At 62.6% G+C, this 27,996-nt stretch overlaps 2 protein-coding genes and 1 long non-coding RNA gene across 9 annotated transcripts; 2 read left to right on the forward strand and 1 right to left on the reverse strand.

Annotated features, from left to right (window-relative positions):
* The first annotated feature begins 975 nt into the window (after window positions 1-975).
* On the forward strand, window positions 976-13,327 carry EGFL7 (EGF like domain multiple 7). Of its 7 annotated transcripts, none has more exons than XM_077148835.1 (10): window positions 1,126-1,161; window positions 5,404-5,466; window positions 8,725-8,839; window positions 9,062-9,178; window positions 9,850-9,965; window positions 11,077-11,172; window positions 11,307-11,471; window positions 12,067-12,131; window positions 12,686-12,848; window positions 12,984-13,327. In XM_077148835.1, the coding sequence occupies exons 3-10, from the start codon at window positions 8,760-8,762 to the stop codon at window positions 13,004-13,006; spliced, it is 825 nt and encodes a 274-aa protein (XP_077004950.1). In that variant the 5' UTR covers window positions 1,126-1,161; window positions 5,404-5,466; window positions 8,725-8,759; the 3' UTR covers window positions 13,007-13,327. The 7 variants fall into 7 exon arrangements, with proteins under 7 accessions (XP_077004953.1, XP_077004946.1, XP_077004950.1 ...); XM_077148832.1 differs by lacking the exon at window positions 1,126-1,161 and adding an exon at window positions 4,305-4,371; XM_077148834.1 differs by lacking the exon at window positions 1,126-1,161 and adding an exon at window positions 4,379-5,215.
* Window positions 13,328-13,907: 580 nt separating this feature from the next.
* Window positions 13,908-27,994, reverse strand: AGPAT2 (1-acylglycerol-3-phosphate O-acyltransferase 2). Its single transcript, XM_077148839.1, has 6 exons — window positions 27,642-27,994; window positions 17,606-17,739; window positions 17,157-17,332; window positions 16,937-17,032; window positions 15,797-15,869; window positions 13,908-14,601 (listed from the first exon to the last, which is right to left on the reverse strand). The coding sequence occupies exons 1-6, from the start codon at window positions 27,821-27,823 to the stop codon at window positions 14,426-14,428; spliced, it is 837 nt and encodes a 278-aa protein (XP_077004954.1). The 5' UTR covers window positions 27,824-27,994; the 3' UTR covers window positions 13,908-14,425.
* Window positions 17,482-24,874, forward strand: LOC143673821 (uncharacterized). Its single transcript, XR_013170667.1, has 3 exons — window positions 17,482-17,766; window positions 18,497-18,634; window positions 24,374-24,874. It is a non-coding gene; the product is annotated as an uncharacterized LOC143673821 (long non-coding RNA).
* Window positions 27,995-27,996: the final 2 nt, after the last annotated feature.

Raw genomic sequence — 27,996 nt, forward strand, 5'->3', positions numbered from 1 at the left:
CCTGGGGTGGGCGGCTTGCCCTGCGGACATCTGCCATGATGGAAGTCTGCCCTCCATCTGTACGTCTGGGGGTGTCCACAAGGTCCTTCTTTTTCGGCTCCTCCCGGGTGCCAGACTCTGTCCTGGGGGCAGGCTGGCAGGGGTGGGCAAGGCTGCGAGGCCTGGAGACAGGGGCCTTGGCCCGTGGTGCCCGAGACAGGCGGGGACAGGGGCGGGGAGGGAAGGGGCAACTCCAGCAAGTTCTGGGGACAGAGCTCTGGGGGCTCGCTGAGGACCCCAATGTGCGGCCCTGGCTGGGGCAGTGCGGGACAGACCCCAGGGAGGGGGCTGTGGCCGAGTGGGTGTCCCCGAGGGACAGAGGCCACGGAGCGGGAGGAAGAAGGGCCAGCCAGACACCCTGGGCTCCATGTCCCTTTGCCCCCATTTCCCGGCCGGTGACTATGGACATGTGACACCAGTCCCCTCCTCCGACCTTCATCTGAAAATGGAAAATTCTCAGAATAAAGGTGTTCCGTGGGGGGCTGGGTGCCAGGGGTGACCACAGGGCCCAGCATGGGGTGCTTTCCACACACACAGTGCAGGGATCTGGGAACAGCGTGTGGGGGAGGGAACACAGGGAGGAAGGGAAACAGGGAAGGAGGGAGGGGGAGGGCCCCGGCCGGCCCGCTGCCCTCTGGGACCCCTGCACATCACCATGTAAGCCTCTCCCCCACCCCACCCCGGGCATGGGGCCCACTCAGGTGTACAGAGGCCACCTGGCCCACAGGCACCTGTGCCCGGCCGCCTCCCCCCAGCCCCACCAGGGACGGCCACTGGGCCCAGCGCATCCTTTGGTGCAGTGCTCGGCCCGCCGCCCGACAGAACCGTCCCATCCCCGCGGCCAGTGCGGGGGTGAACAGGAAGCCCCATCTCTCCCCTGCGCTGCCTTCTTGTCTTTCCTTCCTGCAGCCCTGCGCGCACGCCCCATGCCCCCCGGCCTCGCGGCTGCCTGTGATGCCCACTCTGGTCTCTGCTGAGGACTCGGCCCGCTCTCTCCCCGGGCCGCAGAGCCCAGACACTCAGAGGTGAGGGTCTCTGGAGGGTCCCCGGAGGGCCTGGTGGGACTGGGAAGCTCTGGCAGTCCCCACCCCGCCCCGCCGCTGACCAGTGTGCTCCAGGAAGGTAAGGCAGCCTCCCTCACTGCCCGCACCCCCCATTCAAGCCCAGGCGGGAAGGGCCGCTCTGGATCCAGCCCTGCAGCGACAAGGGATGGTGGGGGGGCGGCAGGGGGGATCTGAGCAACTTGGAGGCAAAGCTGGACCCAGATGGCCAAGCCCAGCCGGGTGGCCTCTGCTCTGAGGCCCCCGAGCAGCCCAGGCGGACATGCGGAGCATCTGGAGAACACCAGCCAGTCCCTCCTGGCCTCTAGCTCTGAGCTGGTCTGTGCAGTGAAGCTGGAGAGGGGGCGCAGATGTGGGGGTGCAGGCCTGGGCAGGAGCCCCCACTGCCCCCTTTTAAAAAAATGATTCACTGCAGGCAGAATGTGTTGGATGACCCTAAACAGATGCTATCAAGGAGGGAAGAGGCTGAGGTGCCCAACAGCTTCCTGGGGGTGCAGCCCTAAGGATGGGAGGGGGTACACAGCCTGCCCCACACTGAGTCCCCCCAGACCCCAAGCTCCACCCACTGCAGCACCGCCCCAGGGGATGGGCTGCCCAGGCAAAAAGGGCCCCTAGCCCTTCTCTGGACACCCAGCCCAACCAGAACCAGTGTAAGCAGGTGGCCAGCCAGCACCCGTTCCTGGCCCACCTCAGCTTCAGAGGGGACCTGCTGGGTTGCAAGGGGGATATGCTAGGGGACAAGGCGGGGGCCCAGAGCCCACTCTTCTCCTTGGGCTCGGTTCTGGTCTTGGCCCGGGAGGGAGGGGCTGGGGGTAGGTTTACGTGGGGGGCTCCTTGCAGGGCTGCTCCTCACTTTCCACACTTGAAACCCCACCCTTCCATTTACTTCTGGGCTCTGTGGCATCATTTCCAGAAAGTTCCCCAGCACGCACACCGGTCAGAGGCAGAGTGACCCATTAGCCAAGGCAGGTATTTGGCTAATTACCTACTCCCAACCCTTGGTGCCTCCCCAGACAAGGGACCAGTCTGAAGACTGGGGCGCTGTCCCCGGTTTGGGGACATTAGAAATTGGGGTGTTCATTGAGGAAAGAAGGGCTGAGAGAAGGGGCCCTCCTACAGGATCTGGCCCCCTCCCAGCTCTGCCCACGGCTTCCCTGGGCAGCCCTGCTCCCACCACCTGTCCAGAGCGGATGCCACGTGCCCTGCCCTTTGCTGGTTTCTCACCTGGGGGACAAAAGTGTATCCTGGGCCCGGAGTCTGGGAAGGAGTGACCTGGGCGGCCTGGCTGAAAGCCCCTGGCAGGACGTCCTGCTCCCCTGACTGCAAAGTCCCCAGGTAGGGGAGTGAGGGGGGTCAAGCTAGGCAAGGGGGGACCCTGCCGAGGGTGTGTCCAGGAGGGGTGAGGGCTGGATCCCCTGAGTGGGCTGGCTGGGAAGAGATGGGGTGTGGGGGTCACACCTGAGCCCCCACCCTTGGCGCCCTCGCTCAGATGGCAGTGCCTGAGTGCCAGGGGTATCCGTGAACCAACCAAACCTCCCAGTCACCTCCATTGTCCCTTCTGAGGAGAGGGGGACATTGAGGCTGGGAGAGAAGTGGCCCAGGGCCTAAGAGGCAGGACCTGCCGTGAGCCCCAGGCCTGCCGGCTCCCTGCCCTCACCCGGGCATTGGCAATAGATCCTGGCACAGCCATGGGGGTGGGGAGGGAAGTGGGTAGCACGGCAGGGTGGGGTGGGGGGACAGTTCCGTCCTTGCCTCAGCATTCCAGCGGGGAACCTTCCAAGGTTCGAGCCACCCTCGAGGCCTGAGACGTCCAGCCGGGTGGGGCTGGAAGGAGGTGGGGGCCCACGGAGATGTACGGGGCCAGGAAGAATGGTGGGGAAGGGTGCCCTTGGCAGCAGGGGCGCAGGGGAGGACCCTGCGGTGAGGCTTCTCTCCAAGGAAAGCCGCCCTCGCTCCAGGCACCAGCAGCCAGCGGTGTGGTCTGGGACAAGTGCTCTCTCTGGGACCAGGCACCACTCACCCACGCCTGCTGTGTGAGGGCCACCCAAGGCCCACCCTTATAGCAACTACCCCATTGCCACCTAAATGGGGAAACTGAGATCAGACCTTGTGGCACCCTCTTTGGGACCTAAAGTCTCTCCTGTTCCTTCTTCCTCCCCACCCCTCTGGCTGCTGGAGGCAAAGGAAAGAGGCTGGGGGAGGGGGAAAGAGGGACCTGGAACATGCTTTGTCTTCCGGTCCGGGGGTGCCATCAGCCTGGAGGACCCCTGGGAAGGGCAGCTTGGGTCTTTTGGCCTTCTCTTGCACACGCCCGAGGACAGGGAGCTCATTGCCCCTCCGGACAGCCCTGTCCACAGGGAAACAGCTCAGATTCCTAGCAAAGGCCCGTGTCTCAGAGCCGAAGTCTGTCCACCTTTGGCACCTGCCACCCCAGCTGGTCTGCTCTGGGCCCCAGGGACCTATAGAGCAAGCTGGGCTCAGACCACTCAGTCTGCCCTGCCCATCCCCAAATCCCTTCCAGCGGGGTCCTGCCAAGTCCTCCACTGGCCAAGGCTCTGGCTGTGGCTGGAACCTTCCTGGGGCCAGGAGCCCCTTGAGGTTCACATCTTGAGCCCTCACCCATCTGGAGGTGCAGGCAGGTGTGGGGGAAGAGCCCAGCGTCCCCTGGAGAATGGCCTGTGGCCAAATGTGGGAAGCCCCTTCCATTGAGCTACACGAATGCAGCCTGAGGTCCCACCGACTTTATGGGTCCTGCGGGGGGCGGGGAGGGGGCCTGGGTGTCATGTCCCCCCGACACACTGTAAATGGGATGGGGGAGGTCACCCAATATCACCAGCTAAGTTGCAGCTAAGCACAAACCTAGCTCTGGCTGATTTGAGATTGCAACTCTGCAGTCCCAGGGGACAGCTACCTCCCCCTACCCCAGAGCGCTGCCAGCCACCCCCTCCCTCACCGGCCCCCCAACCCGCCCCTCTGCCTCCTGTTTGTTCTGCTGACGGATCCCTGTTATCAGCGGAGAACACACACAGGAAGTCCGGCCGGGAAGGGCCCATCCCAATCCCGATTTACACGGGACGGAGCATAAAAAGCCGCCCTTCCTCGCCCCGGGAGGAACCCCCTGCCCTAGCCGCTGGCTGGAGCAGCCGGGATGCAGCCTCGAGCAGGCAGGCCGGGCCAGCGGGAACCAGGCCCTGGTGAGGGGCAGGGTCCACCCTGGCCACGAGAGATGGCGGCGGCAGGCATGGCCGAGCCAGGGCCTGGGCAGTGTCAGGTATGGCAGGGACATGCTTGGGCGGGTGGGAGAGGCTCTGAGCTGCCCATGAGCTTCATCCTGGCCTTGGTGGTGCCTGCATGGGCCACGTCGGCCTCCCCATTTTGGTGCCACCCTCCCCACCCCCCTGGCATAGAAGAGACCACCAGGACCACTTGGCTAGGTCACCAGCTGGGGGTGGGGTGGGGTTGGGGGTGTTTGGTGTCCTGACCCCAGCACTTGGCTGCCCAGCGGCTGATACCCCACCCGATACCCCACCCCCAAGCTCGGCACCCCCTTATGTCCCGGAGAGGCCTCAAGAGGCAGGTGCCCAGGAAGTTGGCAGCACAATGTGCATAACTGGGCCCTCTGTGGGGAGATGATGTCCCACCATCCTCCTTTGCTGAGCCCCGGGGTGTCCCAAGGGCAGGGGGCGTCTCCTTAGCTCTCCCCAAGCAATGGGCAAGGGCTCCCAAGGCAGGTTCGGGGAGGAGGTCAACCTAAGGAGTACCCCCAAAGACAAATCTGCAGCCCAGATAAGCCCCATGTCGGGGGCACTGACACAGAGGACGAGCAGCCCCCACCTCTCACCTACTGACTTTGGGGGCTCAGGGATAATTTCGGGGGAGGGGGCAGGCCTAGCCAAATGGGTGATTTTATCAGGTTCACCTGGAACCCTAGAGGGGCCCATTGTCCTCCCTCTCCACAGCTCCCCCCAAGAATGGCGGAGGCTAAGGGGGGGCCTCCCCCACCTGGCATATGCCCACCCCAGGGCATCCTGCAGGAAAGACGGCCCATGGCTCAGATGAGAAAGCAGAGGCTGCTGCTATCCCCGAATCTCCCATTCTCTGCAGCAGCCCGAGAGGTGGGAGCCCCATTTTACAGATGGGAAGGCCATGCCAGCTCGCAGCGGAGCTGCAAGCTGTGGCTGGTACCTGCTTCCAGGGCAGATGGGGGGCAGTGACTCGGCTTGGGCCATCGGGCAGCATGGGGTAGAGTCTGCGGGCTGAGGCCTGCGGCGGCCCTACCCCTCATCCTCTCTCTGACCCGCAGCCCCCAGTGCCCAGAAGGACAGTTGGCGCCATGTCTGGTGGATGATGGAGACCTCCACACCAGGTGAGACCCCAGAAAGCCCAGGAGGCTCTGGGTAGCAGGAGGGGGTCTGGGTCTCACTCTCACACATGCGCACACACACGTGGGCACACACACGCACAGGTGCGCCATGGGGTCTTGGGGCCGAAGGCAAAAACTGCCAGGGTGCGCAGGCCCTGCCTCCCAGTAATCCCGTGTGGGGGTCATGCCCGCTGCCTCGCTAGCTGCCACCCTCCCAGCCCCCTGCTGAGTGGGGTGTAGACCCCACTTCCTAAGTGAGAAGATAAGAGGCCAGAAGAGGTAGATCCCCAGCCAGAAGCCCCCTGGGGGATGACCAGAGGGTAAGGGCACGCCACAGGCAGTGAGCTCAGCTAAGGTTGGGCCACTCACTGTTGGGGACCAGCTCCCTGGGGGCCCCCTATTCTATGGCCCAGTGCTCAGGATTGGCCCTGATAGGCGGTTAGAGGGGCCGGGGTGTGATCCCCCAGTGGCCCTGCCTTCCCCCAACCCCCTCACACCCCCCCGGATTCTCTGGTTAAGAAGGAGGCTTTGGGGGCACACCTTGGGCTCCCACCCAGCTCTGCCCGTGCTCCCTGCTAGCTGCGGGTGAGTCCTTGCTGTGGGCCTCTGGGAGACACGGGTCAGCAAGGTCAGCTTTGGCCATGGCGGGGGGAATGGGGGTGAAGACTTGAGAGCAAGCAAGGGGGCCTTGGCCCGCGTCCGAATAGGCGCCCCACACCGGTCCCTGGCATCGGGCCGGGCACCACCGGCCCCAGCGACCCTGCGGCCACGCGCCCTACTGCAGCTGCCAGGCCTCGGGGTATGCGGAGGATTAACGCAGGGGGGCTAGGGAGGGGCCGCGACGACGCCCGGAGGCCGGACTGTGCGTCCAGGACCGTTGCGCGCTGCCTCATGGCCGGGCCTTGCAGGAGCACGAGCCGCCGCCGGGGACTCAGTTTCCACATCGGCGCAATGGGGGCGGGGCGGGGGTCGGAGCCCATCCCCACGGGGGGCGGGGCTCGCGCGGCGGGCAGGTGGGGCGGGGCGGGGCGCGGGGCCCCCACGGCGCGGTGGCGGCGGCGGCGGCGCGTGCGCACCCCGGATCCGGCGGTGAGTGCGGAGGGAGCGGGCGCCGGGGCCGGGGGCGCAACGAGCGTGGGGACCTGCGCGCCGCTCGGGCTGGGGGCGGGGGCAGAACCTCTAGAATCCCCGGGGGAGGGGGACCTGCGGGGGGGTGCCTCGCTGGCCGCGGAGCTGAGGGTGGCCGCGGGGACGACGTCGCGCGATCGCGGCCACCCGAGAGGTGAGCGGGCCAGAGGTGCCCGCGGTTTGGCAGCGCCGGCCTCCAGAGGCGGGGGCCAGGTCGCACGGGGACCCCCACGACCCCCAGCCCGGACCCCCATATTGCAGCTCGGTCCGGAGAATGGGCCCAGGGGCCTTGGGCAAGGGCTCCCCCTGCTGGTGACGGGGGGGGTGGGACGCGGGGCCGAGGCTGCGCGCGGGGGGCACTGCCTGGGAAGCGGGTGGGGGGCGCACAGCTTCACCCTCACGCTCTGTTGCGGATCCTACGGATCACCCAGGACCTCACCCGGGGTATTGGAGACCCGGCGTGTGTCAGGCTTGGGGGTGCTCATCACACTGTCCCTTCACTACCAGCCCCCCCCCCCCCAGGTGATGGTGCTGGGAACTAGAGTGGGGGGCCTCGGGAGGGGCGGGCGGTGGAGACGGAGCACCCACAGTATGCCACTGCATTTCCGCCCCTTCTCCGGTGGGGTCTCACGACCAAAGCACCCCTTCTTGGGAGAAGGGGTGGTTCGGGACCCTTGCCCCTGTGTGGAGTCGGGCCCCCTCCCCTGCAGACCCCCCGGGTAGGGGGAGAAGGGGGTGGGCAGGGCCAGGGCCACAGGGACGTTATTGCTTATCAGCCTGCAGGCGACATCCCCCTCCCCCCCTTCCCCCCAGTGGCGGCTGTAAAACCAAAGGGAAATGAGATTTTGCCGAGCCCAGCACCGGGCGGCGGCGCCATCGGCTTCCTCCCGCCTAGGGGAAAGGCATGACTCTCGAAAATTTGAGTCTCCTTTTTTTAAAAAAGCATGTTTCCCTTTCTCAACAGCTTTAAATAATTACGGGGGGGCGGGGAGTGGGGGTTGCCGCGGAGGGCGTTTGTCTCCAGAAGATCAGCCTTCCCCAGGGGACTGAGGGACCAGGCACAGGGGACCCTGGCACCCCCTGTCCACCTGGGGGTGCCAGGTGGGTGCCTGAGGCAGTCCTACCTGCCTCTCCATTTCCAGTCTTGCCTGGACAGCCAGGGTGGCCCCTAACAGTGTCCTTTCCCAAGGACCTACCCCCCCAAGTCAGTCTGATGACCGAGACATGCCCCTGCCCCTGCCCACAAGCTCTGCCGAGATGCTCTTCGCCACCCCAACCAGGCCATGACACCTCGGCTGCCCCCTGCACCTCCTACCTGCCTTCTCTCCCCCTGCCCTCCCCTCTCGGCCCCCTCCCCTGCTGAAGAAGGACCCTCCCAAGCTGCCCTACCAGTGTGGATACAGCTTCTGATGCCGCTGCCCTCAGACTGCACAGAACTGAGGCAGGGCAGGTCCCTCACCCCAGGTGCGCACAGCCTTGTCATGGACCTTTCCTTCTGGGCTGGAGGTTCTTGCATTCTGAGGAATGCACAGCCTGCCTTCCCAGCCCGCACCCCACAGCCAGGGGGAAGATGGCGCTGCTCTGGGACCCCTCCCCCTAAGTGGGCTCTCCAGACGTGGTGGAGCCGCAGCCCTGGACGCGCTGGAAGCCAGTGTAGTGACCCGTGCTGAGGGTGTGCACATCCCATAATAGTTCCTGCTGGCCGGCCATCTATCCCCGATGGAGTCCCCAGTCACTCCCCCAGGCTGCAGATGAGGAAATGAGATTTGGAAGGGTCGGGGTGGGGTCCATGCCCAGCAATGCATGACCCTGCGGTGACCAGATGGTCTCCTGGGCCCATTAGTGGACATGCCTCCATCCTTCTGATGTCCATGGGGTCTCCGTCTGGAACTGCGCATCTTGCTTCCTTCCTGGGCTCTGGGTGCTGTGTCCTCCCGGGTCCCTGGACCCGCTCTTGGAAGCACCAGCGTCCGCCTGAGCAGGGAGCGGGAGAGAGCCGGGGCCACCCGCTCAGGGGAGGTCACGGTGGGAGGCCTAGTGGAGGGGCTGAGCAAGCTTTGCGGAGCAAAGCACGGGCTGGAGGGGGGATCTGCCGATGGACTTACCCAGGATGTACTCTGTGCTCCGATCCAGACTGAGGAGGGGGCCGCCCCCCCCAGAGCCCGGCCATGGGGGGCTCCCGGGCACTTCTCCTGCTATGGTTTCTGGTGCTGGCAGCGGGTGGCACGGAGCATGTCTACCGGCCCGGGTGAGCCAAAGCGAGGGGCTCTGGGCCTTGGGGTGGGGGGGCACAGGGGGAGGGGAATGGGCCACAGGACCCCCTGCGGAGACTCCTTCCCGGGGCAACATTGGGAAGCCCCATCCCCCTGTTCTGGGCTCCCTGGATCTGGGGGGACATTGGGTTCCAGGGGTGGGGAGGGTCCTGGCTCCAGGACCCCCTTGATGAACCCTGGCCCGCCCCCACCTGTAGGCGCAGGGTGTGTGCTGTGGGGGTCCCCGGGGGCCCAGTCTCCGAGTCCTTCGTGCAGCGTGTGTACCAGCCCTTCCTGACTACTTGCGAGGGGCACCGAGTCTGCAGCACCTACCGGTAAGTGCCGCCCCCGGGGCCAAAGAGATCTCTCAGCCCAGGACGGAAAACTGAGGCCCAGAGGAGGGAGAGGCCTTGCTCAGGAAGCTGGCGCTGCAGAAGTGGTGGCCCTTTGAATTCTGTGAATTTAGCTCAATTCTCCTGACAGCCTCAAACGTCGGTGCACGGGCTGGCTCCCTGAGAGGACAGCTGTGCTGGGGGAGGGGGTGGCGAGGTCCCCAGATGTTGCCTGGCACATCCACTCTCCCCCACCTGGTTCTGGAGGGGTTGCTTATCATGTACCCCTCTGATGTAGAGGCGCCCCGTCTCCATCCCCCGGGCATCTCTGCATAAGTTCTTACTTCCCTGGTGGGGTGCCACCCCCCCTAAGGTGAGGGTGGACCAGGCCCGAGGGCTGCCGAGACAGGTGCCCCAGCTTCCCAGGACGCCTCCCACTCACTGCGTGGCCACCCTGGGGTGGGGTGTCTGAGGGCAGACCTCAGGAAGGTGGCTCTGGGAGGGCTCCAGTCTGCTCTGGGAAGGCCGAGCAGGCTGGACAGAGAGGACAGGTAGGCGGGATGAACTGCATTGGGTTGTCTGGGGCTACGGTCCTGGGGGCCCCACCAAGGGCACCCCAAGGCCCCCGCCCTGAGAGCCGGGCCCTGCTGAGCTGCCCGTGGCCCGCCCCACAGGACCATCTACAGGACTGCCTACCGCCGCAGCCCTGGGCCGGCCCCTGCCAGGCCCCGCTACGCCTGCTGTCCCGGCTGGAGGAGGACCAGCCGGCCCCCAGGGACCTGTACGGCAGGTGAGGGCAGCCAGCCCCGGGACACTGCCCCCAGGGACCCCAGCACATTGCTCCCAGGGACCCCAGGAATGGCCCCCTAGGGGACCCCAGGACACTGCCTTCAGACACTGTCCCCCACGGGACCCCAGGACACTGTCCCCCCAGGGAACCCCAGGATGCTGCTCCCAGGGACCCCAGGACACAGCCCCCTAGGGGACCCCAGGACACTGTCCCCCAGGACACTGCCTTCAGACACTGCCCCCCACGGGACCCCAGGACACTGTGCCCCCAGGGAACCCCAGGACACTGCTCCCAGGGACCCCAGGACACGGCCCCCTAGGGGACCCCAGGACACTGCCTTCAGACACTGCCCCCCACGGGACCCCAGGACACTGTCCCCCCAGGGAACCCCAGGACGCTGCTCCCAGGGACCCCAGGACACGGCCTCCTAGGGGACCCCAGGACACTGCCCACAGGGACCCCAGCACATTGCTCCCAGGGACCCCAGGACATGGCCCCCAAGGGAACCCCAGGACACTGCTCCCAGGGATCCCAGGACACAGCCCCCTAGGGGACCCCAGGACACCGTCCCCCAGGACACTGCCTTCAGACACTGCCCCTCACGGGACCCCCAGGACACTGTCCCCCCAGGGAACCCCAGGACACTGCTCCCAGGGACCCCAGGACATGGCCCCCTAGGGGACCCCAGGACACTGCTCCCAGGGACCCCAGGACATGGCCCCCAAGGGACCTCAGGACACTGTCCCCCAGGACACTGCCTTCAGACACTGCCTCCCAGGGAACCCCAGGACACTACCTTCAGATACCTCAGGACACTGCTCCCAGGGACCCCAGGACACAGCCCCCCAAGGGACCCTGGGACACTGCCCCCCAGGACCCCGGGACACTGCCTTCAGATACCCCAGGACACTGCTTTCGGACACCCCAGGAGGCTGCCTGCCCCCGCAGCCTGCAGCACCTAGCATGGTTAAAATGGTGGCCCGATGCTCAGAGACTTGCTCCCCAGAGCCTGGGCAGAGGGTCCCTTTGCAGCACTGTCCCCCCCCCCCCCCGCACCCACTCCTCTAGTGAGGCCCTGGAGGTCCCACTGAGTTGTCCCCACTGCCTACAGCCATTTGCCAGCCACCGTGCCAGAATGGAGGGAGCTGTGTTCAGCCCGGCCGATGCCAGTGCCCCACAGGATGGCAGGGTGACACCTGCCAGGCAGGTACGGTTTCTTCCCACTCTGGGTGGGGTCCTCTGGGCACCCACCTGCACTCCCAGGAGGGGGCTGTTCATGGGGAGGACCCCCCTCCTGCAGGCCTTGCCCCTGCCTGAACCCCATTTCTTGGGCCCCTCCAGATGTGGATGAGTGCAGCACGAAGGGGGGTGGCTGTCCCCAGCACTGCGTCAACACGGCAGGCAGTTACCGGTGCCGGTCTGGGGAGGGTCACAGCCCGTTGGCAGACGGGACACTCTGCCGGCCCGAGCAGGGGCCCCCCAGGGTGGCCCCGGACCCCACTCCAGGTAAGCACCTGCTTGCCGCTCCCTCTGCCTTCCCGCGGGCAGGGAGGGGGTCGCAGGGCGGACGGGAGCGGTGGGGTGGGCCTGGCGGGGGGGGGGCACGGCGGCGGGTAGCCTGCCCTGGTGGTGGCGGTGGGGGGGTGGGGTGGGCGTCAGCACTGAGCCCTGTGCTGTCCGGGCCTCCGGCTGGAAGGCGGTGGGTCCTCCTCGAGGAGGAAGGATGTGGGGTTCCTCGCGGGCACGGTGGGGAGGGCTGTGGGGGGTGTCCAAGCCCGGGGTCCTGTCCGCGCCCCCATCGCCCCAGCACCTCTGCTGGCGACGGGCCATTATTACTTTTGGTACGCGCTGTGACACTTCAAACTCGTACCGTGAGTAATAATGCGCCGTCGGCAGCCCGGCACCGAGAGTGGGCGTTGGCGCGGACCCCCCGACACCCGGGACCCCTCACCCAGGGGCACTGCGGGGGCGTGGCGGCGGCGGTGGGACAGTGGCTGTGTCCCAGGCCGGTATAAGCTGGGAAGGGTCTTGGGGACTCCAAGTTGGCCCCTGCTGGATGTCGGGAGGGGCTCGATCTGACTGCTGCCTGCGTCTCCCCCAGGAGTGGACACTGAGGTGGGGCAGGAAGTGCAGAGGCTGCGGTCGAGGGTGGAGGTGCTGGAGCAGGTGAGGCCGGGGTAGGGGTGCTGGGGCCGTTTTGGGGGCATCAGGGGAGACCCAGCCCCCTCACCCCTCAGCCCTGTTGTCCCTGGGGACTTGGTCCGGCCCCCAGGCAGGCTGGCCCCGCCACTGCATGCTGGGGGTCACGGGGGTGCAGACCTCCTTGCTGCTGCCGACAGCCAGGGGCCCTTGGCCTGGGTTCTGAACTGGGCAGGGGCAGTCAGCCCCTGGGACCCCCAGGACAGGCGAAGCCAAGGTCATCCCTAACCTGTCCAGCTATACACCCTCTCTCGTCCCCGCCATGTAACTGTGCCTGAGCCCCCCAGCCAGGCCCCCTACCCCACTCTCCCCGGCTTGTGGACCAGCCGACTCCTTTTCCTGGCGCGCAGCACCCTCTAGTGGAAGTCCAGGGCCCCGCAGGTGGGAGCTGGGCCTGGGCGTCTGCGAAGCCCCGGCCCCCAGGACACCCGCCCTGTCCACCGTGGTTGCCTTAGGTCGTGGGGGAGCAGAGGGCGGGGGCAGCCCCGCAGCCCTTCCCCAGCAGCCCTGGCTCCCCGCAGAAGCTGCAGCTGGTGCTGGCCCCGCTGCACAGCCTGGCATCGCGGGCGCTGGAGAGTGGGCTCCCTGACCCCGGCAGCCTGCTGGCGCACTCCTTCCAGCAGCTGGAACGCATCGACTCGCTGAGCGAGCAGATCTCCTTCCTGGAGGAGCAGCTGGGTTCCTGTGAGTGCCCGAGACGTGCCCTGGGCAGGGCGGGTGGGGGCACTGGAGAGTGGGGGGGAGAGCATGGGCCTGAGGCCAGCTGAGGGCCGTGGGTGCCCCACAACCTTTGACCTCAGCTCCCCTGTCCACTTGTAGGTTCTTGCAAGAACGAGCTGTGACCCGCCAGTCCAGAGACCCTGTGGGACTACACCTCCCCACCCCAACTGGACGGAGCCCGCAGTACCCCACCCCTCCCCTCCTGCAGGCTGTGAGCCCTGACCTTGCTGCCCCTCCCCCCTCAGCCTGGCTTCCCCCCGGCCTTGTGAAACTAAGCCCAGACAGTCCCCTGGCAGCCCCTGGCGGCTCCCTAGCGACTGGGGTACCCACGGCTACTCCATGGCTGAGGGAAGGTACAAGGGCTCCCTGTCCTGGTAGCACTGACAGCTACCTGCCCCACAGGGGGACCCGTTCTTTTTTGTCAGAATAAAAAGGAGACTTGAGGAGTTGTTGTTTGCATGGAGGGGACCACTCTGAAGCCGACGAGCAGGGAATGTGGGGGGCTCTGAGGCCGATGGGCAGGGAAGTCAGCCCTGGGGAGGGCTGCCTCTGCCATGGGCTGTCAGAGGGAGAAGCTGGTAAGGCAGGGAGCAGTGGGTTCTGGCGTCTTGGCTCCCCTCTCTAAATGGGACTAGAGACAGGGTTTTCTGTATAGGTGGCTTGGGCCATGGAGAATCAACTTGCTCTTTGTGACAGATGGCCCCATGCCAACCGGAGGTTAAACGGGCTCCCGCAAATCTTCAGCCTCCTGGCCACCACCACCCCCCCTCCCCCCAATTAGGCAGTCACCCCAGGCACTGGAAAAAGTATTGCAGGATGATGGCAGCCCTGGGCCCTGGGAGGGAACGCTCGGGGGTCGGGGCTCCCCCACTGTGCCCCGGGGGAGGTGGGGGGCTGGCCCGGAAGCCTGGAGCCTTGGAGGGGAGGAGGCATGGGAGTCTGGAAGACACCCAGCACCCAGCACCTGCAGATGGAAGCCGAAGCAGTCCTGCCCACCCTCTGCCAGTAACCACGGCTCACCCAGCGTCTCCAAGAGTCTTTTATAAAAAATAACTGCTGCAGTGCAGGCTCCACAGCCACCGGCCTCCAACATGTGGGGGCAGCAACCTCACCTTCCAGCTCTCCCCCCGAAGCGGCGGGTCGGTGGGGGGCGGCCCTCCCAGAGCCCTCTCCTTTCCCTAAGAGCCTGATGCAGGCCAGCGGGACCTGGCTGATAAGAGGAGACAGGGAACCTGTGCAGGGTGGTGGGCGTCAGTTCTGGCTGGCCCTCAGTCCCTCTCCTACAGTCCTGGGTCCTGGAGGGATAGACGGGCAAGTCCCTGCTGTCGGAGCCTGTGGTGTCCAGCTGACTGCCCCACAGAGGGGAAGGCCAGGGCTGGGGGCCATGACCGGGGAAGGGCCTCCTGCTATGGGGCCAAATGAAAGCCAGGAGAGCCAGGGAGCTGGACACAGTGATGTGTGGCAGGCTGGGAGGGGGCCCCCATGTCTGTCCATGGTCCAGCCAGCCCACTCTGGCCCTGCCCCCTGGCCCCGGGCCTCGGCTACTGGGCAGGTTGGGTGCCGGGCCCCTCGGTGGCCCCATTCTCCCGGAGCCCCTCGGACATCCTAAAGAAAGCAGTCCGCATGGCCTGGCGGCATGTGTCCATGAGCTCAGGGACGTCGGCTGCACTGAGGCCCCTGGTGGGGACAGCGTCCAGCACCTCCACCTTGATTGTTCCTGGGGGGCAGAAGGACGGGGAGGGGAAGCGTCAGCAGCCTCACGCCATGGCCCCAGCACCCCTTAGCTCAGCACCCACCAGTCCCCTTCTCCTCTGGGCCTACTGGCTGCCTCTCCCAGGGACGCCCTCTCAGCCTGCACGACTACCACTTGCCTGGCACTTTTTAAATCGAGACATAATTTCATGTTTGGTAAAACGCAGCTCCTCTGAGACTCAGCATCAGGGGATTGAGAAAACCCTTAGAATGAGCTGAAACTCAGCATCAGGGGATTGAGCAAACCTTCTCGACCAAAAGGGGGAAGAATGAAATGAGACAAAGTAAAGTGTCAATGGCTGAGAGATTCCAAACAGTGTCGAGAGGTTATCCTGGAGGTTATTCTTAATGCATTAAATAGATATCACCTTGTTAGTCAAGATGAAATGGAGAGACTGGAGGGAACTGCCTGAAAATGTAGAGCTGTGTTCCAGTAGCCATGTTTCTTGATGATGATTGAATAATGCTATAGCTTTCACAATGTGACTGTGTGATTGGGAAAACCTTGTATCTGATGCTCCTTTTATTTACCTTATTAACAGAGAAGTAAAACATATGGAATAAAAATAAAAGGGGGAACAAATGTTAAAATAAATTTAGAGTGAAATGCTGGTGATCGGTGAGGGGGAGGGGTAGGGGTATGGTATGTATGAATTTTTTTCAGTTTTCCTTTTATTTCTTTTTCTGAATAGATGCAAATGTTCTAAGAAATGGTCATGATGATGAATATGCAACTATGTGATGCTATTGTGAATTACTGATTATATATGTGGAATGGAATGATCAAAAGTTAAGAATGTTTGCGTTTGTTTGGTGCTTTTTGGTATCTTAAAAAAAAATGAAAAAATGAAAAAAAAACAAACAAAAACGCAGCTCCGAAGCGTGCAGCTCAGTGGGGCCACTATTAAAACCCCTGTAACAGCCACCCACCTCCCACCCCACTAGCTGATGGGATAGAGCTGGGCTCCTCGCTTCTGCCCTTCAAGCCATGACCCCCTTCCCACCTGGGTGCCAGGCTCCATCCACCCACCCACCTCCCCATCCAACTGTCCATCCACCTGCTCTCTGACACACACCCATCTAGAGGTCAGCGTGGCCCCAGTGAGCCCATGACTGGAGACCCGGATGGGGCTCGTGGATGCACACATAGGGGAGGGTACCTGAGGTGAAGAGCTTTGTCTCGGGGTTGTAGAAGGAGGAGAAGGAGGAGTACACCACGGGGATGATGGGTACCTGTGTGCACAAAATCACAGGCAACGTGAGGCACCCTGCACATAGCTCCCCTGTCCTCCCGCGCCAAGCCTGCCTCGGGGCTGCCTACAGTATCTGGGCCCTTCCACATGTTGACCCCTATGCCTGGGGCAGCCTTCATATTTTCCTGGGCACCCCAAAGAAGGAACTCAGCCTGCAACATAAGTATCGCCTCCTCCAGGAAGCCTTCCCAGGCCTTTCCAAAGCAGGGGTCCCACCCCCCTCTCCCTCCAGCACTTTGGTCTGATTCATGTCTGTCCCCCCACTACTGGGTCATAAGGGAGGTTATCCAGTCTGCTCCCTGCCTGTTCCCCCCCTCCCACCCCCGTCCCCCTTCCCCAGGAGGCCAGAGGCAGCTCAGCTAGGGGAGGGACCAAGTTCCTGGAAGACTAGGGTCAAATCCAGTGATGACCCCAGAGGCAGCCACCGGATGGGGGCCGGGGCAGGGGCTAATTATTAACTCAGCCACGTCTGTCTGGGAACTGGGCACCAGCAGCCTCCTGGGGAAGGTGAGGGCAGGAAATGACAGTCTTCCCCCACCCCCACCACAAGCCCCTTGCCCACTGCCATGGGCAGTGAGGAAGTGACTAGAGTCCTAGAGAGGGCAGGTGTGTGCTCCTCCAGCCCCACCAGGGGGCCAGAGAGGGAAAAGGAGCAGGGGAACTGGGATTGGAGTCTAGCAGTTGTGCACTCCCCACCCCACCCCCGGGGCTCCTCCCCCCACCCGCCAGTCCCTCAGTCCCCATCCCTTCCTTGGTCTAAGGGTGACACCTGGAGCCTTGGCCCAGGCCAGCCACCAGGGGGCGCAGGAGGCTGCCTGCGGGGGTGGGAGGGCAGGGGTGGGGGGGGAGGAGAGGAGAAAAGGCAGGTGGTCCCCTTTCCCACCCCAGGGCATGGCTTTCTCCAGGGTGAAAGAAAGCAGTGACGGTCAGTCTAGTTAGTCATTGGGGCTCAAGGGGTGCGTGTGTGTGATGGCCCAAGGCTTGGGGCTGCCGTCCTCGGGTTCCCACTCCCCCCCCCCCCCCACAAGGGCTGAGAGCCTGGCCCACCTGGGTCTGGATGGCCAGGTGGAAAGCCCCCTTCTTGAAAGGGAGCAGGTCCCCGCTGCTATTCCGGGTGCCTTCCGGGTAAATCCACACCTTGAGCTGCGGGAGGAGAGAGAGGGGCTGTGGGCGGCCACAGGGCAGCCCCTCCCCCTCTAAGGAACCCTTGGCAGACACGCGTCCACTGAGGGCTTCTGCACGGGGAGAAGGGAACGGCGACACTCACGTTTTCCCTGAGCATGCGGTCGCCCACGTCGGCCATGATGCTCACGGCGGTGCTGGAGCGCTGCCGGTTGATGAAGATGACGCCCCCCAGATACATGACGAGGCCCACGGGCCCCAGGAAGAGCAGCTCGCGCTTGGCGATCTGCACGCAGTGCTTGGGGAGGATCTCCATGAGGCCTGGGGGCAGGGGAGGGAGGGAGGGAGGGGGCACTCAGGGCCCCACCCAGCACCCCAAGGACCGGGGAGCTGCCGGGTCCCGCTCCCGGTGCTGGCCGCCCGCGGTCCTGGCCGGTCCCCTTTCCCCGTGGCCCAGGGGGTGGGGGTGGGTGGGTAAGCCCCTGGCCCTGCTGCTCCTCTGTCCATGCCCCGCCCTAAGGGAGCTCACAGTGGTATGAGGGGTGGGGCAGCACCCCTGCTGCCCCGCCCCCAGCCACTCCCCTTGGCCCATACCCATCATGTCCAGGATGCTCTGATGGTTGGAGATGATGACGCACGGCTGCTCCTGCTCCAGCCTCGGGCGGCCCTTCACCTCGAAGCGAATACCGTAGGCGAACTTGAAGCTTCGCACCAACCAGCTGATGATCCTGGGGGGGAGGGCGCCGTGAGGACAGGTGGGGGTTGGGGGGAAATGGCGCAGTGAGGACAGGTGGGGGTTGGGGGGGAAATGGCGCAGTGAGGACAGGCGGGGGTTGGGGGGGAAATGGCGCAGTGAGGACAGGCGGGGGTTGGGGGGAAATGGCGCAGTGAGGACAGGCGGGGTTTGGGGGGAAATGGCGCAGTGAGGACAGGCGGGGGTTGGGGGGAAATGGCGCAGTGAGGACAGGCGGGGTTTGGGGGGAAATGGCGCAGTGAGGACAGGCGGGGGTTGGGGGGAAATGGCGCAGTGAGGACAGGCGGGGGTTGGGGGGGAAATGGCGCAGTGAGGACAGGCGGGGGTTGGGGGGAAATGGCGCAGTGAGGACAGGCGGGGGTTGGGGGGTAAATGGCGCAGTGAGGACAGGCGGGGGTTGGGGGGTAAATGGCGCAGTGAGGACAGGCGGGGGTTGGGGGGTAAATGGCGCAGTGAGGACAGGCGGGGGTTGGGGGGGAAATGGCGCAGTGAGGACAGGCGGGGGTTGGGGGGGAAATGGTGCCTGTGAGGACAGGTGAGGCCGGCGCCCATGAGGACAGGTGGGGGGGTGCAGAGCACACTGGGGAGGGGATCGCTACATAGGACAAGGACACAGCAGAGAGGCCCCTGCAATAGAGCTGTTGCAGACCCCAACGGAGCCCAGCGCCCTGGGGGGCACCCTGAGCGTGGTGACCTTGTGGTGACCGCAGGGCCTCCCATTGGCTGCAAAGGTCAGAAGGAGGGGGAGGCCGCTAGAAAGCCATGCAAGTAGGAAATGCTGCGCTGTATGGGGGTCACCACAAGAAGATGTAAAATTCCACAGACCTGTACAACATGAAGGGTGAGCCCCAACCCAAACCAGATTTCAGGTAATGATATAGACACAATCACATCAGTTGTTACAAACATACCATGCTAATGCAAAACATCAACAGAGAAATCGCGGTGTGGTGTGGTGTGGTGTGGTGTGGTGTGTGTGTGTGTGTGTGTGTGTGTGTCTGTGTGTGTGCGCGCGCATGCGCTGGGGGAGAAGCTAACGGAATTCTGTAGTTTCTGAGCCATTTCTCTGAAAATCTTTAACTGCTTTGAAACACAGTAATAAGTAACAATAGTAATAATAGTAAAAATAGTACTATTATAGCTTATAATAGTAATAAATAGCATTGCTTAATTATTATTAAACAAAACAAGGGAATGGAGGGCCCTGAAAGTCTGGGGTGCTTGGCAAGTGGCAGGAGGTTGATTTCCAAGGCTGCTCCCCTCGCGCGCCCCTCACTCCCCCAGTCCCCCAGCAGACACCCTCCGCAGCAGTCTGGGGGCACAGCCACAATGCGCTGGAGGCAGGCGAGGCGGGGTGGGCTGTCAGGCGGGCCAGCAAGTGACTGAAGAAGCCAGCACGGAGAGCAAGTCCCTGCGGGGGCCTCAACGCACAGGGGATCAGGGGGAAGAGACCTGAGCCAGGGGAAGCGACCATCCTCTCAAGGGGGTGCCAGGGACAGGTCCCCAAGGCATGGGGACAGGTCGGGACCCCTGCAAGGAGCAGAAGCATGCTTCCGGAACGACGGGGTGTGCCAGCAAAGGCACCTGCCTGCTGTGCTCCCCTGTGTTCCTCACAGCTGCAGACCAGCCCTCTCAGCCCCAGTTCTCAGGTGGGCAGACAGGACCAGGCAGGTCCAGTGGCTTGCTCGCAGTCACCCCGAGGTTGAAGGGCAGGGCCAGGCCTGGAACTCGGACTGGGAGGCCTGCCCTCCTCCACCCCTGCTCAGGCAGGTGCAAACCCAGCCCCTCGGAGCAGCACACCTGGGCGCGGCAAACGTATCCAGGAAACAGCTGCAGCCTTCCATGCCCAGCTTGAGTCATCTAGAGACCCGGACACAGAGGATATTGAGCAGGGGTGTGAGAGGAAGGCTGGCCTCGGGGCTCCTGCTCTGCCAGGCGACAGGGGCATTATGGACTCGATGTCTGGGATGGAGTCAGAGGGTGTGAGCTCACTGCTCAGTGGCCTGGGTCCTTCCAACTACCAGCGGGTAGCAGAGGGGTGGGGGGTATGCTGCCCACTCACTGGGGGGTCCCGGCCTTGGGACTGTTTCATTCCTCCCTGCAAATGAATGCACCCCCCGTCCTGAGTCATCTGGTCCCTTTGACACCGGAAAGGCAGGGAGTGAGGTTACGTAGCAGGTCCCAGGTTCCCAGAGCTAGCTGGGTCCTTGACACTAAGCTGTTCCCTTAATCAACTGTGGCCTCCTGCTGTTGGCGGACCGGAGAGGGCTCAAGGGCCTTGTCCAAGGTCACGGGGTAAGGGGGAGGTAGGAATGAAGGCCCCAAAGTGCCAGGCTGAGCTCCAGTCATCCAGGGAGGATGCCAGACCTCCTGGTGGGGAGAGTGACTTCCATTATCCCATCTTTCAGATGGGGAAACTGAGGCTCAGGGAGGCACAGTGTTTATTCTGGACCGTTCTAATGACAAGACCAGAAGCTCTGCAAGCCTGGAGTATACTTCTCAGATGGTCCAGCCACCCTAGCCAGCTCCCAGCACCTTCTTCCCCCACCAGGCCTGCACCCTTTGTCTCCACTGATCAGGGGGCGGGCAGGATGTTCCCTAGACCGGGCAGGTCCTGGACTCACTGCACATCCGCTGTGGGAACTCACCGGCTGCCTCACTTCTCTAAGCCTCAGTTTCCCCATCTGCAAAATACAGCTTCTCAGGTGATCACAAGCACAGAAAGCGGCGAGGGCCATAAGCAGGTAATTCACGGAAAAGAAAAAAAACGCAAATGTCTCACAAACAAGGAAAAGAAATTCAACCTTGCTAGCAATCAGAGACCTGCAAAGGGAAATGAGAAACGCGCTTTTTCGATCCCCCTCAGGCTGCCCCAGATTACGAGAACAGATAACACCAAGCGTTGGCACAGAGAATGGGGACAGCAACACGATGTTCCTGGAAGGGCTGCTGGCAGGTGGGGTGGCAGCCCCTGAGAGGCGAGCACCTCTGGTCTCACCATCCACCTTCAGCACTTTACACTCAGGCCATAATCAGAAGGGACAGAGGCTCCAAGTGTGAGGAGAAATCAGGAAAATCCGCAAACGCGGAGTGGCTGCCATCATGACATCAAAACGGTGTCCCTCTCACTGCCACCAAGTGGTGAGAATCATGGGAAAGGTGCATTTGTCTAGAGCGGAGTTTCCGATTCTCTATCACCGTTACCACAGCCTCACCAGCGTCCTGGTGAACCACCCCGGCAGGTCCCACCTTTTCTTTCCGGATACACACTATTCTTATGTGTGTGAGCAAGGGAGGCTGTAATGCTTCCTGAACTCTGAAAGATGCTGTATTTAAGTCCTCAGCCCAGCGGAAAGGATCTCCGCCCCTGAAGGGGATGCTTGTTCCCCTGTGGGGAGCCAGGAAAAGGGAGGTTGCCTGGGAAAGCCTAAGCTCCCAGGACCCAGCATCTCCCCGAGGGATGGAAGGGTGGATGACAGACCGTCATGGATGACCCCTGGCCTCAGGGCTGGCGACAGGAACCGCAGGCACTGCAGCCCTGCACCTGCATGCTCTCTAAGCGTCCACAGATCACCAAGCCCACACGAGACCAGCGTGTCCTGAGACGTGTCCCCCAGGGTGAGGTGTTGTTACCTGCACAGCATGCATGCGGGGTGCCTTCTCTGATCCTGGGGTTCTGCATTGTCAAGCATTTCTGTTAAGGTGGTGACAGTTTGTACATTTGTAAAATGTCGCCTCAAAGAGGAAGGAAGCTGAACTTGGCAGAGGTGCCCGTATCCTCTAATGGCCGACCCCACTATTGCTGGGACGCTGGATGCCGTGTGCTGAGTGGCACACCTGATGGCGAACATGCACAGGGCATGGCAAGAGCGCAGACCCTCGCCCCCCGACAAGGCCTTACTCCCTCCCGGGTACCCTGCTACTCTCAGGTCTTGTCCGGGATTCTGTGACCTGAGGTCAAACAGCCTTCCTCACATGAAACCCCTCCCATCAACCAGAGGGGTGTAGGAGCTGCCCCTCCTTTCCCCCAAAGGAACCAGCGCCCCAAAACCTGGGGTACCTCTCAGTGGTGCTGGGCTGCAGACAGGGGTCCTCCGCCCTGGACCCCAGCCCAGCAGGAGGGTGGAGCCAGGGTCCACTGCCCCAGGGATGGGTGAGGGTCCAGCCCGGTCTTCTGCAAGCACTGCTGACCACTGCCGGCTGGGTTGCTGATGCCAGCTTCCCACAGCACAGGAGGCAGCCCCCAGGATCAGGGCTGCTGCTAAGGCCTAGGCTGGAGGACGAACCCACAACAGGGCTCTTTCCAGACCCTGCAGGGGTGTCCACCCCCTCCCTGGGTGCTGGCCACTTTGAGGAGCCCCCTTCTTGATCCTGGACCAGAACCACCAGCCTGGAGCTGGGCACCACCAGTGCCCCAGGAACCCAGGCTTGGCAGCTCCTGGCACCAGCCCCCTGCCAGGGACCCCTGGGACCACCTCGAGTGTGGGCCAAGTTGAATCCTAGTGCCTTTTTACCAGCTGGGTGACCTTAGGGCCATGCCCTCCCTCCCTAGGCACCTGTCCCCAACTGTCCCACAGGAAGGGGCACAATGCAGCGAGGTGGGGCACTCCCACTGGCACTTGACGCCCACCACCAACAGTGGCAACGGCTGACAGTGGCACCAGAAAGAGGAAGTCATGGAAATGGAAGCAAAGGACCCTTCGCTGGCCCAGCCCAGCCCACCCTCCAACTAGCAGCTGTTCCAGGCAGCTGGGAGGCAGGTCAAGGCCAGTGCCAAGGTCACCTGCCGAGCTCTCTCTCAGGGCTGAAGCTGCCCATGCTCGGCCACACCTGCAGGCGATGGCTGTGCACAGCAGCCACAGAGGGCACAGGGCATGGGAGGTCCTGGTGAGGCCACTGGCAGAGCAGGGGGTTTTCTGATAGATGGCATTCCAGCTGGAGCACAGAGGAGGGACAGGTGCTAGGGGGCGGGGGACTTCCAGCCTGCACAAAGCTCAGAAAGGTTTAAAAGGGGATGCGTGGGTCCAGGGGTGAAAGTCTCCCTGGCAACACAGGGTATGACTCCCAAGAATGTACCTGGCCCTGGCACCAAGGGGTTGACCACGTTTTCCTGACCAAAAGAGGGAAAATAAATGTAACAAATAAGGTATCAGTGGCTAAGGGAGTTCAAATAGAGCTGGGAGGCTACTCTTATGCAAACTTCAGCTAGATACTGCTATTTACCATGGCTGCCAACCCCCAACCAAAACCATTCCTGTTAACCCTAAAGAACATCTAGGGCTCTATCTGAGATTCTACAAATTTCACAGGCAAAATTACTTTCCAGAGTCCTACAACCTCCAGATAGGTTCCTAGGGCAGATAAGTCCTGAAATCTAGAGGGGCCAGCCTCTCCAGAACATCAACTAGTTCCATTCCCCTATCCCATACTGTCAACACCCCTTTCCAACATGAAAAAGCTAGAATATGCATAGCCCAAATACCCTAAAGATTGGGAGAAGGATCAAAAGAGAAGGAGGAGGTACAACAGAGAATGTAGGGTTTAACAAATGAGTATGACTGCTGCATCATTATATTAATATTTCTTTCAGTCTTCAGTGTCTTGGAGCAGTTAGAAGGAAAAATCTTTAATTGTGAAACTTTAACTCATATCTAACTTTGAAATCTGTTCTATAACTACTCATTACAATGTACTTTAAAATTTGCTTTTTTGCATATATGTCATATTTCACAATAAAAAATGTTTTAAAAAAGGGGGGTAGGATGTGTGGGGGCAGGAGGGGGCTGAAAGAAAGGTGAGCCAGCAAACTACCTGGTTTCCAAAGAAGTCCTTCTACATATTAGGACCCACTCTCAGGGCTTGGGAATTCTGGTTTCTGGAACTGGAGAGCTATACTTAGAGGGAAAGAGCTATGCATGAGGAGGGAGAGCGCTACACCTGAGAAGAGAGAACTACACCTGCTGGGGAGAGTTACACCTGGAGAGAAAGAGCGCTCTAGCTGGATGGGAAGAGACACACACAACTGGGGGGTACAGCTGCACCTGGGAGCGGAGAGAGTTATACTTGGGGGTGGCGAGCTACACCTGGTGAGAGAGAGCAACATCTTGGGTGGGGGGGAGAGCGACACCCAAAGGGGGTGGGACAAGTTACACCTGGGAGGAGAGCCCTACACCTGGAGGGGCAACTACACCTTGGAGGAAAAAGTTCCACCTGGGGGGGTGGTCTGAGAGCTCCACCTGGGGGAGAGAGAAAGTTACAGCTAGAGGGGGAGAGCTATGCCTGGAGGGAAAGAGAGCTATGGGGAGACGGGGAGGGGAAGGAGAGCTACAACTGGGAGGCAAGCACTACACCTGGTGGGGTGATGAGACCTGGAAGGGGAGAGTTACACCTGGGAGGAAAGAGCTACACCTGGCGGGGGGGTGGTGGTGGTGGAGCGCTATACCTAGAGGGAGAGAAAGAGTTACAGCTGGAGGGAAGAGCTATGCCTGGAGGGAAAGAGGGCTGTACCTGGGGGGGAGAAAGCCTGTCCGCTGCCATCCTGCCCCCTAGGCCTGGGCAGTGAGCCTGCTCAGGCCAGTGCCTCCCTAACCTCATCTGTCCTCCAGCAGGCACCCGCAATGCAGTGCAGCCAGGACGGTGCCGCGCCTGAGACCCTGGCAAAGACTGCTTGGGGTTCAAACCCTGACCGAGATGGACAAGTCGCCTTCCCCCATTGCAGAAATGATGTCTCTTCTCCTTCCTTGGTTTCTAGTGTAGACACATGATACATGAAACAAGCACCTCATTTCTCCCTCCTCTCTTGCAGCTAAGTGCTGCTATGATGACTAGCTCCCTGGAGGTCCTTGAGGGGAAAGGTGCATCTTTCCTGCCTGTCCCCTTCCCGATGGTTGGAAAATGGCCACAGCGCAGCCATCCTGGACAATGGCCTGGCGGAGCCACAGGACAGGGAAGCCAGAAGCTCTCCCTGGCCCAGGTTGACAGGCTCTGAATGCCTTTGATGCATGGAAAAAAATAAACTTCTCTTACTTAAGTCACTGTAATTAGGGTTTCTGGGAACCGTAGCTGACCCCAATTCCAATATACCTATAGCTTCTCTGGGCTCCACTTCCCTCTCCTTCGAACAAGAACAATAGTGGCTTCTGCCTCCCAGGATGAGGACACACGGTCCATTAGCACGTCCAGCACTGCTCGCAGGAAGGGCTCAATGTGCATGCGGCCCTTGGCTCAGTCCCGAGCCCAGTCCACTGTCTGCCCTCAGCACTTCCGTTCCCATCACTGTTCCTTGCATTCCTAGAACATGATCCAATTGGGAAGGTGTCCTCCGGCACCTGCCAAAAGCCCCATGGAGAGGGGCTGGCCTCTGTAAAGGCAGCCAGAGCCAATGGGAAGTCAGGAAAGCAAAGGGCGGAGCAGGCTGCCATCCTCCCACCTCAAGCTCAGGTCTTGCCCAAGCTCTCACCCTTCCACAAAGCCTGGTTTCCAGCCTCACAGGGGCCAAAGAGCTGCACCCGCTGTCCATACTGCTGGGCCAAGCACAGGGGGAAATGAAAAGCATGTACTCTTGAGCCACTCTCAGCAGGTCCAAATGCCAATCTTGGGCAATCACCTTTCCCCCCAACACGCTTCAGTGCCAAGTTGCTGCTTTGAACCTCAGTCTTTTCTTCTGTAAAATGGAGCTTGTGATAACCCCAGGGTTGTAAGGAGTCCGGCGCACAGTAGGTGCTCAAGAGACAGAAGTGGAGACAGGTGACATCAAGGAGGATAATCGCAGTGGAACTGAGGGGAAGGAGAGGTGTTGGGCAGACAGGGCTCTCAGGAATCCCTGGACAGGCCCAGGAGAAAACTGCAGTGAGAAGAGCAGGGAGCCTGTCAGGCTGGCCTGCCCCCCACCCAAGCCTCCACCTCTGATGCCCCTGGGTCCCTGTGGCCTGGAGGAACATAGGCCCTCTTCAATCTCCACAGGCGGCCCCTCCCTAAGCCACACACCTGGGACCTCATGATCCTGGGGCCCTGCCCACTGCCCACTCTGCCTCTCTCCCTGCCCCCACTCTTACCCATCCCTGGGGAATCTTGGCTGCCCTCCAGCCCTGCCTTCCCTTGGTGACTCAGGGTCCCCAAAACAAAGCACCTGTTGTAACCCTGCGCTGCCCCAGGGAAGGGGAGGCCAGCAGTGCCCGAGTCCCACACCATCTGAGCCTTCCTGGTAGGCGAACCAGGGTAGGGTAGGGGGCTGAGTCAGCGGGTCCAGGAGGACAGTCCCCAGCCAGGCCTCGTCAGGCCAGCACACCTGGACCAGCTACTGTGGCAGAGGGGCAGCTCAGGATTTCTGATCTGACCCCTGGGAAGCAGCTTTGAAGTTCAGCTGGCAGCCCTGGGAGAGTGAACCGAGAGCCTTTTAAAGACGACAGAGCCGCCTGTAAGGAGGCCACACGATGCCAGGACACAGAAGCCCAAGATGGGGTGGGGGGTGGGGGTGGTGACAACTTGCCTGCGATTGCCCAAGTTGTGGTCAGGCCGGGTCACTTTTGTGGAAGACCTGGCTTGGACCTCGCCGCAGCACGACCCCAGCTCCCCGAGTGCTTAAGCAGACATGCCATTCCCTGGCCTGGCCAGGGTGGGGGGCGTTCCCCACCCAGAAGCCCACCACCATCACTTCTCAGAGAAGCCACCCTCATTCCCAGGACACGTCCTGCTGGGAGGTCCTGGGTTTGCAGTTCAGCTGGGCCAACTTCAGGGGACCTCAGGCTTAACTCAGGCACCGCCACTCCTCTCCATCGGGGGGCGGGGTTTTCATGGCCCTGGGGGATCTACAAGCCCTGGAGACAGGGCTTTGGGGGCCGGGGACACATTGGCTAGCCTGCAGCATCAGCCTGTCTCAACCAGCAAGGTCAGATTCAGTGGAAGGCTGAGGAAGCTGTCCCTCAGAGGCTCATCCACTGCCCCCCATGAGCCCCCTGGGGGGAGGGGCACACAGGGCCACTAGGACCGCCACACCAGGCCGCAGCCATGAGGCCACTGCAAAAGCCACCTGCCAGGAGGAGGTCCCAACAGCGCACAAAAAAAATGAAGCACCAACCCCCTGGGGATAGTAAATGGGAGGAAGGGCAGTCCTGCTCCTAGTGGCCCCCAACTCTTCTGATTCACCCAGACACACACCCCTCCCCCCGTCCTGTCGCCCTCGCTGAGCCTGGCAATGCCAAGTTCCCACCCTCTGGGACGTGTTCCGAGGAAAATTCCAGCCCCCACCCTCTTCCTTCCTTTTCCTTGAAAGCTGGACTCCAAGGGCCAACCCCATGCCCCGCCAAGAAAATAAACAGGTTTAACTTTTCCTGGGTGTCCTGGGTGGGTGGGCTGGGGAGAGGAAGGGGCTTGGCCCAGGTGCACCCATCACCTGGCTGGACTGGGGAAGGTGGCAGTAACCAGGCCCTGCAGGAAACACGAGGGACGCCCGCGCCCGGGCACCCAAGAGCCAGAGGAGCGGTGCTCCAGACAGTTTCAGTCTCCCCGGGAAGCCGGGAGCGAGCCCCTCCCACCTGGGCTTAGCTACCCCTTTTTTCTCAGGGAGCCGCCCCGCACCCCGACGCCCACGAGTCTATGCCCCTCAGCGCTGCCATGCTCCTCCCACCCCACCACTGCCTTCCACCCGGGCCCCGCGAGCAAAGGCGCGGGGTCATTGTGACGCCGGCTCCTGCGGACCCCCGCCCGGCCCCGGCCCCTTCCCGGCTGCGCGGATCGCTGATCACTGCCTCCCCCCCACTCCCCCACCCCCCCCCACTCCCCTCCTCGGGCGGGCGGCGGCCTGGCTGGGGGCGGGGCAGGAAGGAGGGCGCCGCGAGGAGCAAGTCTAGGAAGCGGAAGCGGGCGACGGCTCCTTGCCTCATGTTCTCCACGGTCCGGCCGCCGTGGCGCAGCAAGCAGACGGCCGAGGCCAGCACCGCGGTGGAGAGGCACATCCCACAGTACAGGCTGATCTTGGCGTAGAACCTGGCCGTGCGGCTCAGCTGCACCAGCAGCAGCAGGAGCAGCAGCGCCGAGCTCAGCCACGGCCAGAGTTCCATGTCCGCGGCCGCCCCGGGACGGCGCCCCTAGCAGCGGCGCGCTCGGAGCCCCGACGGCGCGGCGGCGGTGACTGTGGCTCCCGGGCGCGGGCCGAGCTGCCCTCGCCGCCCCGCCCGCTCCCCTTATTGCGAGGGCGCAGGGGCGGGGCGGGGCGGCCCGGGAGGGGAGAGGC

Source organism: Tamandua tetradactyla, chromosome 2 (assembly GCF_023851605.1).
Source record: "Tamandua tetradactyla isolate mTamTet1 chromosome 2, mTamTet1.pri, whole genome shotgun sequence".
NCBI lineage: Eukaryota > Metazoa > Chordata > Mammalia > Pilosa > Myrmecophagidae > Tamandua > Tamandua tetradactyla.

Excerpts from the sequence above, each read along its gene's own strand:
- AGPAT2 (XM_077148839.1), bottom strand. The coding sequence starts at position 27,823 with ATGGAACTCTGGCCGTGGCTGAGCTCGGCGCTGCTGCTCCTGCTGCTG. Across the intron at positions 17,033-17,156 it reads ACCGCATGCTCAGGGAAAAC|CTCAAGGTGTGGATTTACCC; the intron begins GTGAGTGTCGCC and ends CTCCTCCCGCAG. Across the intron at positions 15,870-16,936 it reads ACCTGGCCATCCAGACCCAG|GTACCCATCATCCCCGTGGT; the intron begins GTGGGCCAGGCT and ends TTGTGCACACAG.
- EGFL7 (XM_077148831.1), top strand. The coding sequence starts at position 994 with ATGCCCACTCTGGTCTCTGCTGAGGACTCGGCCCGCTCTCTCCCCGGG. Across the intron at positions 9,966-11,076 it reads CCCAGGGACCTGTACGGCAG|CCATTTGCCAGCCACCGTGC; the intron begins GTGAGGGCAGCC and ends CACTGCCTACAG. Across the intron at positions 11,472-12,066 it reads GGCCCCGGACCCCACTCCAG|GAGTGGACACTGAGGTGGGG; the intron begins GTAAGCACCTGC and ends CGTCTCCCCCAG.